General features: G+C 37.4%; 1 protein-coding gene across 1 annotated transcript in view; it reads right to left on the reverse strand.

The window, feature by feature from the left end:
* Window positions 1-12,428, reverse strand: part of spock2 (SPARC (osteonectin), cwcv and kazal like domains proteoglycan 2) — a 53,376-nt gene that overhangs the window by 24,066 nt on the left and 16,882 nt on the right. Inside the window, exon 2 of the mRNA XM_015605860.3 lies at window positions 3,463-3,508. Coding sequence (XP_015461346.2) covers window positions 3,463-3,508 — 46 coding nt within the window. The remainder of the gene's footprint in view (window positions 1-3,462; window positions 3,509-12,428) is intronic.

A 12,428-nucleotide genomic window follows, 5' to 3' on the forward strand; every position in this document is an offset into this window, starting at 1 on the left:
AATTATGTATCTGTAGAGTCTTCAAAATTTCTCAACTCTACTCAGTTTGATTAGAATAACTACAGTGGCTTACAAAATTATTCATTCCCCTTGAACTTTTTCACATTTTGTCACATTACAATTACAAACTTAAATGTATTTTATTGATATTTTAAGTGATAGACCAACACAAAGTAGCACGTAAATTAAATTTGCTACTTTCCATAAGCTGGTAAAGAATATGCTGTGCACTTGTTTGTTTCAAGCTCCGCCCCCTTGTTTCCCCAATCCCAGGTGCTTCCTGTTTACTGTCCTCATCCATATGTATATATTGTCCCCTTGTACCTGTTTCACTTGTCCGTGGTTGTACATCTAATATCAGTCAGGTTATGTGTTCCTCTAGTCCCCATGTACTCTGTGTTTCTTTATTTGTTTTTTTGTCTATTTTCAATAAATACTTGCAAGTGTGTCCACTCTCCTTATATCTTTCCCGCTTCCTACCTGACAACTTTCTGCTGTAATTGCAGTGAATGAATACTAAATAGTGAATACTTTTGCACACCACAATTTTCAGATATTTATTTTAATAACATTTTGGAAACCATGCATCTACTTTGTGTTGGTCTATCACTTAAAATCTCAATAAAATACATTTAAGTTTGTGGTTGTAAGCTGACAAAATGTTAAAAAAAAAAAAGGTTCAATGGGGTATAAATAATTTTGCAAGCCATTGTAGGTATGAAAAATAAGTTTAGCTGTTGGGTGTTTTTATTCCTCATTTCTTTAATTTCTGAAATTCTGTACCAGTGTCAAAAACATGGTTGATGTGTAGATGTAGATTCATACTGCAGTTTATTTAGTGCTCTTAAACACTTGCTAAATTCCATCATTACCACCTATATGGATGGAGTCTCCCTACCTGAGACACTGAATGGTTTGGTAAAGGTAGTGCATTAGGCATTAGCCTTTACTAGGTGTTGTGCTGAATTCTGACTCTTTGTCAGAATTGAACTCCTTTCATGCAGTTTCACACTGCAAACAATCCGAAACATGATTCAGTTGATCCAGACCAAGACCACCTCTTTTGGTCAGAGAAAATGGTGCGTGGTTTGGTGCGTGGTTTGATGCACCTTTCACATCTGCTATTAAATTAGTACAGATTCACTGAATATTATTGCACTCACTTACTCATCCGGACTTTCCGGAATCAATACACTTTTGAAGTTTCACCTTCAGATCGATACAACACATTGCACTGATGCATTCATCCACCCCTACTAACTGCCTTCATTAGTCATTCAAGATGATGAAGGTGACCTGGTCACGTGACTGATATTGAATTGATAGGCTTTGATGTCATGTTGCTGATAGTTTCTCCAATATAAAGGGTAATGATCAGTGGATCAGCAAGGGAGAACTGTTGCCTGCAGGCATTTTCAGGAATATCTTGATTATCTAGAGCGATGCTGCGCGAGCGATGTGACAGGACAGGACAGGAGGCAGTGCGGCACACAGATTCTGAACCAGGTCTTTTATGTTGATCTTATGTATGCAGAGGAGCAGGTAAAATGACTCATCTTCAGTCTGATTCCACTGCACTGCTGTGGTGTTTATTAGGTTGATGGTTTTCACATACTGAACAGGTTATGTTTGAGTTTAATTTCCAGAATAAAATGATTATCTCTCAGCTTTTACAGTCATTTCTTTTATAAGATGGGAACAAAAAGCTCAAGATGGAAATAAATAGAGGTCTGCCTTTTAAGCCAAGATATCACACTATTAGGGTGAGGTACGGCTGAAATTCTCTCTCTTCTACTGTCTTTTTTAATAAAATCAGAAAGAAAGATTTCATTTGAACTGAGAACTTTACTGTAAGTTGAGGGCACATGAAGAAAAAACGTCTGTTTGACAAATCATATTGTTTCTGGTATAGAAAAACATAAATAAATTTTAAACCATTTGAAAAAATACCTTTTTTTAAGATAATACAATTTTTTTTCTTGTTACATGTCTAGCACTATCATTTAATAGTTTTTTTTTTATTATACTAGGAAATAATAGGAAAATGTCCAAATGTCCAGAGTGACAGCCATTGCATTATGGTCTAATTTTTTTTTTTAGAATACCAAGACAATTGCTCTAGTCAAAACTATGAATCATTTCACAGTAATATCATATGCGTCACTCTTTCACTAAAACAGGACAGACAGTAAATCACAAATTCCGTCTTTAGCAATTAAAGCACTTATAATTTACTTCTGTCAGATGGTTTGAAGCGAGAGCTCTGAAGATTCTTTGGAAGACTTTGAACGTGAACTTAAAATGAATCATCATGTTCACGGACCTCTGCTCTCTAACGTCTGCAGCTTAAGTGGATTCATGCTTTGTGGGAACAAAGCCAATGTCACTCAGTACTAAATCGAGCCCCCAGGGCTCTTACTGGGCCTTCAGTGGAGCTGGCAATTACCCATTAATTACATTCCGAGATATTTGCTAATGGACTTCTCTATTCTGTGGACTTCATTTGAACTGCGAATCAAGACACTGTGTTTATATGCGCCAGGTCATTGCTCCGTTCCAGCACACAGAGGAGATGACCTCATCCTGGCCATGAGCAATTACATCTAGTTAGTGCCTGGCAGCTGCTGTGAGGAAGACGGTTGTCCACAGTGATAAGGGCTGCTGAGCACAGACCACTTTTAGGCAAAGGACATGGCCATCGTAAGTGCTCATCGTCAGACTAAACTCCAGGCGTTTGGGCCACTGAACAACTCCAGCCGTTTAACCCACTGTTTGTTCCATTTAAAAGCAACTTGAGACATTATTCAGAACAGTGATGTGCAGCTCTGCCTTTCCCTTGTGTCTGACCTTATTTGTGCAATATTCTATGTGTGTTTCCACCTTTGCTCCACCTGCTACTTCAGTGTACTCACCTGTGTTTTGTTTGTCAAGTGTCCATTGTATCTGGATTTTATCAAAACTAATGTTTTGGCCTCATGTTTACAAAAAAAAAAAAGTTCACCCAAATCAGAGCTTTTAAAAATGCTTTCTAAAGTGTACATTAGGAAACTTCTTTAGTGTTATAATTTCTGTGTATTAAAAAAACAGAGCTTAATGACATTGCTGACATCATTACATATGTGTATTTCTGTATTTCTTATGTAGCCTTGTCATTTCTTTCGTTGTTCGTCAGGTGTTGTGTGTTATATACATTTAATTTTATCCCCCAGCCTTGTGGCTTTTTTATTTCTGTCTTAATAATTAGATTTTTTTTATGTCAAGACTACCAGTGTTACATACAAACATGACGACATTAAGGTAAAACAGATTTTGAAAGAATTCTTCAACTACATATAGAAAGAAAAATGGATTACGGATTTTTTCTCTTATGCTCAACCTTTAGTCAGGGTTAGATCTGACAATGAGTGAACTTATTTAAACAATTAGACACAACTGTAGTCAATACATATATCAGACACTTACTTTCATTTGAGCCTTGACTTCCATCCCATGATCTGATATAATCATCCTGAAGGAGAGAGAGAGAACAAAACTCTTTGTTATATATATATATATATATATATATATATATATATATATATATATATATATATATATATATATATATATTGACAGTTTTAACTTAGACATTTGTTGAATTGAACTTATATAATGATCTGCATTCCTACTAATGAAATGGTGATGGATTGTACTTGTTAGGCAGAAAAGGAATGAATGTGACAGAAAGAAGAACAGGAGCTAAAAAAAAAGACATCTATACGTTTTAAATGGTACGGCACATGCACACAGGAGTTAAAGAGATGACGGCAGCAGAGCTAGTGGGCTTTGAATTCCACATCTTAAAAGAGACATCAAAGAAAGTCAAGGGCATGAGACAGATATAGACAGCGTTACTGACCTCCACTTCCTGGTGAAACGTGAGGCAGATGAGTCAAAGAGAAAAGAAAAGGAAGCAGTTAGAGGAGAAAAGGAGAGTCTCTTAGGAGGTATTATTAATAAAAAAAAGAAAAAGATAACGTACAACCACTTAAAATATATTTTATGCCCCTAGGCAGAACTTTTGATATTTCATCTGCATATTCCCCTATGTGCGCACTAAGAATAGGCCAGCAGTGTTTATCAGGCGCTTGCTGTTCATCGGAGTCATCAGAGTCACACACATGAAAGCATTATCACTAATTATTCACCTTGCACTGCTTTACTGGCTGTACTGAATGTAAATAAGTAGTGTAAATTCAGGCTGATGGAACTGGCTTACAGTCAAACTCATAAACGCAGAACATCAGTCAATAAATGGCCACAGTGGTAGTTTCTGCGGCGAATGCAGTTTAGCTCATTACACAATAAAAAGGGTAAAACAATATCTTTATGGGTAAAGGCAAGGTTTCTATTTGCATAATCAGCATGTGTTATGATATAAAACAAAAAAAAAGTCCAGCACAGATATACGGTTTTCTTGTCCTTCTCCATCGATACATACAAGCCATTCTGTAAATTTATGTGCCTTCTGCCGGGGCTGTAGACTCCTGAGAAATACGCTGCCGTAAAAATTTACAGTACATAAAGGTTTGCCAGAAACTCCTTCATGCCACAGAGTGTGACATTGGGAATAAGCATTCCCCATAAATGAGAACAGCACTTTGGCATTTCATTTAGTGGCCTGTTCCACTGAAGTAAATTACACTATGATTGGCACTAAGTCAACTCCATTTGCACAACCTTAATCAAAGTGCCTCAGTCAATTAAAGGCTTTTTGCTCAATCAAACCGAAAAGCAGCTAGAAGGCTTTAGTACAGCGTACTCATGAATGAAGTCATTCTCTCACAGGCTAGCATCTCCAACCTTTGATAATCTGCTCAATCACATTGCTGGTGTTCTAGTGCTCTGAAACACTGGAGCATGAAAAACAGCACGCAGAGAATCTCAGTGCTTTTACAGGGTGAGAGTGATGAAGCTATTTCAAGAGTTTCCTCTTTTTAATGTATGCAAATTGGACATATCTCCAGCCTAGCACAATCATTGGAGGCTTCTGACATGCACTCCTGCTGTCTGTATGATGATTTTACTCTCAGATAGCACAAAGTGAGGGGAAAATATCCTGCCAATGTGTTCCCCATCTCCGCAATGATAAGCAAACACGAGCATGAGTCAGAGTCTGAAACATTGCCATGGTACACACAGATATTGCTACAACATATCATCAGTTTTGCAAGAGCCTTAATACCAACATTCACCTGGCAAGGTGCAGTGTATGGGAAAAATAAATCTATTCCTATACATATATACACAATGGAACTGTATGATTTTCTGTCATGTTTGTAAATTACATCCATATTTCACATTAGAAAAGTAGAACAATACTAATATACATTTTGATATTATGTTTCGCAATATTGCATTGGTTCTTAAAAACACAGTACAGATTTTTAAATAATAGACTGGTGACATACAGTGGTTTGTTGAAACCCTGACTACTAGATAGCAGTACTGTTACACTCTGTCTTTAGATCCCTGTTCTGACAACAAAAAAGTGCTTTTAATCAGATTGTACGCATATATGTGTTTTCCATCAATTAAACCTTATTTAGATTAGATTTACATAGGGAGGTGTAGTAGTTTTTTTTTTACTACAGTACATCTGTAAAGCTAAGAAATCCCAGCATAAACAACTGATGGGAGTGGCTACTCAATTGGCAAACTGTATATTTATATATACAGGGTGAGTCAAAAGTCACAAGACACCCTTTAATGTGAGCAATATGAAATATGGCGGCATTCAAGATGGCACCCACTTTTCAGTCATAGGCTTAAATACCTCATCCATTACTTGCTGGGGTATTTAGATATGACATTTTCCCTTTCATTTACTTTCTCTTAAGGTTCTGAAATCAAATGGTATTCTCTGACTTTTGACTTATGCTGTATATTTACGTATTTATACCTAAAAAAAAAAATACACAGCCGTATCGTACATCAAGTCCTTCAGTACACATTAACATTACTACCAAGTGAGAGCAAGATTCAAATGTTGGTATTTAAATTGAAAGCCTTCATCTCATCACCCTTTTAAACATGTCATGATATGACATTTTGATTGTCTTGGGAACTTTTAAAGCACATTACTCAGCCATTATATTATCTGACTGAGGGCTGAGGAGAGTCTATATATAGTGCATATGAATCTTGCATTGGTGAGGCACCTGCACCGCACTCTGCAGAGAAGAGATAGTGTGTCCAAAGCAGTTTTGCTATTTGCAGCAGAACATTCTGCACAGCCTTCTCAGACAGATTAGCAGCATCACTGCTGGACTTCAGTGGAGCTCAGAGAGCTACAGACAGCCCCAGCTTGAAGCCACAGACAGGCTCAGTTCACAGCCTAGACAGTGTGATATTTTGGACAGCACGGCCAGCTATGAAGAGGTTTTCTCCTTGAAATTCTTCAGTAAAGGCGTGTGGGCCATCCTTCATGCACACGGAACACAGCCAGCAAAAAAAGAAAAAGAAAATACCTCACTAGAACAGCGGAACGTCATGTACAGAAGTGTTGCACAAAATTTCAATGCTCAGTAATGTTCCAATATTACAGTGTGGTAAACTATGCTATGATGCAATGATAAAATGCTTACTGTAACAGGCTTTTTCAACACATTATCTTTCAATACTTATTTTCTTTTAAATATTTATAATACAGCTTGGTGGTGCATCAGAAAGTGTGTGTGGCAAACAGCTGAATAGGGGTGGGGTTGTGGGTTTGATTCCTCCTCTGGCACCACCCCCACAAAGAACAAAAACAAACAAACAAAAAAAACACATTATGGAATGTACTGGCAACCTGTCCAAGAGGTATTCTTCCAATGTGGTTAATGATTCTGAATTTAATCAATCAACCAACCATATATGAGCCATTCCACCGAATAGGTGCTATTTACTTGTTGTTACTTGGTTTTTTTTAAAATCTTTTTTCAACTTTGAATTTAATAACACATGTATTTAACTATTCAAAACATGTTCTGGTCAAACTCAGGCAGCTTTACCATATTTTTTTTAAAAAAGCAGGTCTATTAATTCCTTTTATTTTCTCTCAAGAAAGTCTCTATTTTAAATAAATGGTTGAACACATGTTCAAATAATTTATATTTAAAACGAAAAAAAAAAACACTCCTGTTATTGGCACTCATTCCTGTTACTTTTTATGTTTTGTTTAACCGGAATGAAAGTAACAGGAATGAGTTTTTACCATGAAATTAGAAAAACATTAAAAATAGCTAAATGGCGGCTATGCTAAAAGCACGGTGATGCATGGTCTGTCCACGATCTTCAGAATAACCAACTGACGTAACTTCCTGTTGTAGATGGGACTTGTAGAATGTTCCAAATGTTTAAGTAGTTTTTTATACATACTTTGAAATTACATATTTTACTTTTTTTAAATGTTAAAGTTATTTTGTGTGCACATTTATACATGTAAATTCCTGGGGGGAAAAATAACAGATTTGGCAGAAGATGCCATAAACTATACTTGTGTCAAGTATGGAATTGAATGGAATTTAGCCTTTGCAAACAACCAGCACTAATCATTTCCAGCATGTTAATATTATGTATCACACTATCTACAAGGATATAGCTGTCGCTTCACTCATTACTCTTTATTTAAGTTTTGTTCAAAATATTAGGAGAATATCAAATCGTAAACTGATTTCAAATCGTAAACTGAGCACCACAAAATCTATTCAGAACTGTACTTTTATAATTTAGGCATCAAATATTTATATACTGCGTTTGTTATCAGCATTGAAATCAAGTATCCTGACAAGCCTAATACACAGATTTTCCCTAGATCAGATAAGCGCACAGTAAAAACAGCACTTGTTTTGTCTGTGATGGTCCTCTCTAAAGAGCAATGAGTGCCTTATGTTATTAGATCTAACTGATATTCCAGACAGCTCAGCTGAGTGAAATCTGCCGTGGTTATCACTCACTCTCTCATCCAGCACGACCCAACACTTCCTCTTGTTCATGAGAAGGCTGATTGACAGTCTGTTAATCCCTTAAATCTACATAATGAAACTAAGCATGTCAGACACGCTCTCCACAAATTGATCTGTGCTTTAGAGGCATGCTTGTGTGATGTAAGCCTTTCATTTGGTCTTGATGACTAGAGGGTGAGTGCATGCACATGGCTGTGTGCGCACATGCGGTGCAAAAAGCTAACTCAGCAGGCGTGGGTGGATGAGCCGAATTACTTCGCAGGTCTTTAGATATAGGAAACAGTCAAATATAAAAGTTTTTTTGTGCACCTACCTAGATTTGTATAGATTTTTATACTGGGGTTTGAATTGTTTGCAGTATGAAAAAAAATTTAGATGGTTCTAGATTACTTTCAAATGACTTAATTACTGGAAAATGTGATAGGCTATTGTCACCAAGGAAACAACACAGAAGAAAAATAAATAGTGTTGGGCCTAGGGCTGCACGATAAATAGTTTAAGCATCGTCATCGCGATGTACACATGTGCAATAGTCATGTCGCAATGTTGCAATGTTTTGATTCTTGACACAAGAAGTAGATACAGTGTTGTAATTTTCTGACTGAATCGCGCTGTCTCTGTGTCTATGTGAGTGACCAGCTGCTGCTGCCTGAGAAGAACGAGGGGGAGGTAACCACATGGCTGGGCACGTGCTTGTAAATGCAAATACTAAAAGCTGTGCACCTCAGTTCGGCAGAGTTTTGCTCAGATATTTTCAGTTACAGCCGAAATCACGCTTTTACTCGCAGAAAATGTTTATATGTACCTTTTAAAGGCCATTTAAACACGGGAATAAAGGGCCAACTATTGCTGTTTTGTTTAGGTTTTTAAGTGCTCGGCCAACTCTAAAGTGCTGACTCAGCTCCTGGTCGGCCCGGATCTTGGGCTGAGACGTGAGACAGCACGCGGGTGGGGGCGGCATTGGTGATGTCACAGGTCCTCCATTGTTTAATATCAAAATATATATAATCAAAAAATAAATAAAATTAAATATTGCAATGTCATGCGAGTCACAGCAGTATAGGCAAAAGCACTTAAACTAATTTCTCCTATATCTACTATAACTGTAGATTAACCTTTACTTTGCTAGTATTTCCCCACGCCCTTGACTAAAAGAAAAGGAAAAAAAGGGCGGGGAATTCAGATGATTGGGCAGGAGTTCGGGGCAGCTTAGCTGGAAAAGCGTGAAGCTGAAGCCCCCCCACACAAAGAGATACGGGAAGAGAAAGGGAGAAAATAAATGAAGGAGGAAGATGGGGAGGAGGTGGGTGTGAGGTTGTTTGACACACAGGTAGAGAGGAAGTGACGGTTTCTATAGGTTGAAGAGTGGGAGGAGTAAGGGTGCAGCTCAAACTCCCAAATTTACGTTAAAAATTAAAAATTCCACACAGAAAAAAAAATTCCTGGCAAATTTATTGCACACCCTTTTTGCATGACCTGCATGCATGCAAAGGTAAGTCCAATTCTTTTAGGGAGGCAGAATTCAGCACAACACCTTGAAACACAACAAACCAAACTGAAATCATTCTACAAACCAATCAGTGTCATGCAGAATGAGATGCAGCCCATGCATGTGATGAGGTGAGAACATAGCAAATTTACTAAAAACAACCAGACTAAATGTATACAATGTAAGAATCCTCAGAATGTTCAGAATCCTGGTCCAGACTTTTAGATGTAAAAACAACAGTACTGTTCCTCCCACTAACACTTCTTCTCTTGTTCTTACATTATTGCAACCTGATGGCATAGTCTAAACTTGAAAAATCATGCTTATTTACTTTTTACCACTTTTATAACCAAACCTTTCATCTCCAGGATGGAAAGAAAGGAAATAATGCTCCTAACATCCAAAGTAATTTTGGAGCTGTTATATTGGTTCATTTCTCAAGAAAAGTTCACAAACTATAAGCTGCACCTGGCATGAACAAACAGCACAAAAGCCAAGTTTTAATATAACAGTAATGTTTTGTGGGATTACATGAATATTCACTTCTCTCTGTTTGTGATTAGATGTGAAGATGCTCACAGACAGTATTAAAGTGGCATCTGAATAAGAGACATCCATTCCAAACACACTGTGAATACACACTATTTTCCCCATATAGTTTATAATTAAAGTTATCTCAATATGCGCCAAAATCTTATAACACAAACCAACACGCTAATATACTGCTAAAATGCTTTTCTCTGTAATGCTGTTCACCTACACTGACATGCCATATAGAGGTGTGCCATATCGTATCGTATGCGATAATATCTTATGCTTTTGGATAAAAAAATTATCCAAAATCAGTGTGTAAGACTGGTGGAGGGGAACATGCCAAGATGCATGTAATCTGTGTTTAAAAAACAGGGTTATTCCACCAAATATTGATTTCTTGACTCTTAAAACTTTATGAATATGAACTTATTTTCTTTGCATTAATTGAGGTCTGAAAGCTTTGCATCTTTTTTGATCCTTTCAGCCATTTCTCATTTTCTGCAAATAAATGCTTTAAATCACAATATTTTTGGGGGGATTTTGAGAGAAATGTTGTCTGTAGAAATTAGTAGTTTATAGAATTAAACAACAATGTTCATTTTACTCAAACATATACCTATAAATCAGAGAGCAAAATCAGAAAAACTGCTTCAAAAACTGAAGTGGTCACTTAATTTTTTCCAGAGCTGTACATGCGTACACTCAACACTCTGCTACTATTTACATACTTTAGCACACAATTTAAAAGATGTATTTGCTTACCACTGTCATCTGCACTATCTGTATTGAAGGTTAATAACACAACCTGCAATAATAATCATATATATATATATATATATGTAATAAGCCTATATCCTATATATTGTCTATATTCTTTGAGAGTGATGAATAATATCACTTACAGTCTGTTCCATTCAAACTACTGTGGCCTTTTCCAGCTCATTTCATTTCCTACAGAAAGCTTTTTGCCAATTCAAACCTTGATCTCTTTTTCAACAGATACAACCTTTCAGAGTCTTTTACTGACATGCCCACAAAAAACAAAGTGTTTTTCAACAAGCTCTACATGCTTATAATGACTATGTGTAGTAAGCCTGCAGTAGTTGCCCTCCATAATGGATCAAAGTCAGGCACATCCATGTGGTAAAGGTTTCACAATAGCATTGCATCCCACGCAATGTGCACAACAGGGCTGCAGGGCTGCTGACAAGCATCTGGGCTGCTCCAGCTCGCAAAACCCACCGTGGCCGTGTTCAGTTGCTTTCAACTGGCAATCTAATCAGTCATGTATCTACCGCAAAAGTCAAGAAACAAAGGCTGTACCTACCAGAGCACGCCCAACTATGTCTTCACTGTCTCAGAGGAGCTGGAGCGGACAGGCAAGCATAAGCCCTCCGCTTGATTTAAGCATGAGGGCCCGTTTTGACTGGGCTTTTTTAGATTAGCAGAAGCGCAGCAGATCAAAAGCAATGCTAACAGCCCACTCGGCCGATTCGCAGCCCCCCAGCCTTCCTTCATGTGCAGGAGGAAGCTCGAAGGCCTGCCATTCTAAAGAGGTTTTCAGAGCCAAGAGGAAAGAGAGGCAAGCAGCCCCTCAGAGGCAGATTTCTGACCCAGACAAAGAGATCAGCTGAAGAAGCCCAAGGGCTGTACAGAGCGTACAATGAACATCTCACAGAGAATGCCCTGCAGTTGCTTGTCATTGACTATTGTCTATTAGGGAAGCACATAACCGTAGGTGGAAAGCCTGTGCTCCGTGTTGTAGGCTGTGTGTTCAGCTTTCAGAATCCAAAAAATTATGAGACATATAAAAGAAAGCTGCAACAATGAGAGCCGGAAAGCTTAAGAGGCTCTCAGACAGCTTGTGCTATTATTTGAGGCCTGAACGCTAATGTATTCAATACCAAAGGGGCTGCAATAAAGAAAGGCTGGTCAAAATGGCCTGACACTGTCAGGTACAGAGTTCACGCACACTGACTCACAAAATGCCATGGAAATTACAGCTTTTGCACTGTTACATCTTGACCATGACAACAAACATGAAACATATCATAGAATCCCAGTATAGAATGTGTACAGTATTTCTACTACACTTACTATACTTTACTGCAGGAAAGAAGAAGCAGGAAACAGAAGCTATGCTAAATTCTGTTTCAATAGTAGGGGTGGGCGATATGGCACTAAAATAATATCACGATATTTCATGGTATTGTCGCGATAACGATACTCTTGGTGATATAATATATATATATATATATATATATATATATATATTTTTTTTTTTTTTTTCAAGAATACACTACTGCTACAAAATGAAAATTTTATTTTATTATTGCGTGCGATTTATATCACACTCCTACCTGAGACATAAAAAAAATACAAGAATTTGATCAGATTTGTAACAGAAGTCAATGATC

The sequence above is a fragment of the Astyanax mexicanus genome, chromosome 7 (genome assembly GCF_023375975.1).
Source record: "Astyanax mexicanus isolate ESR-SI-001 chromosome 7, AstMex3_surface, whole genome shotgun sequence".
Lineage (NCBI taxonomy): Eukaryota > Metazoa > Chordata > Actinopteri > Characiformes > Acestrorhamphidae > Astyanax > Astyanax mexicanus.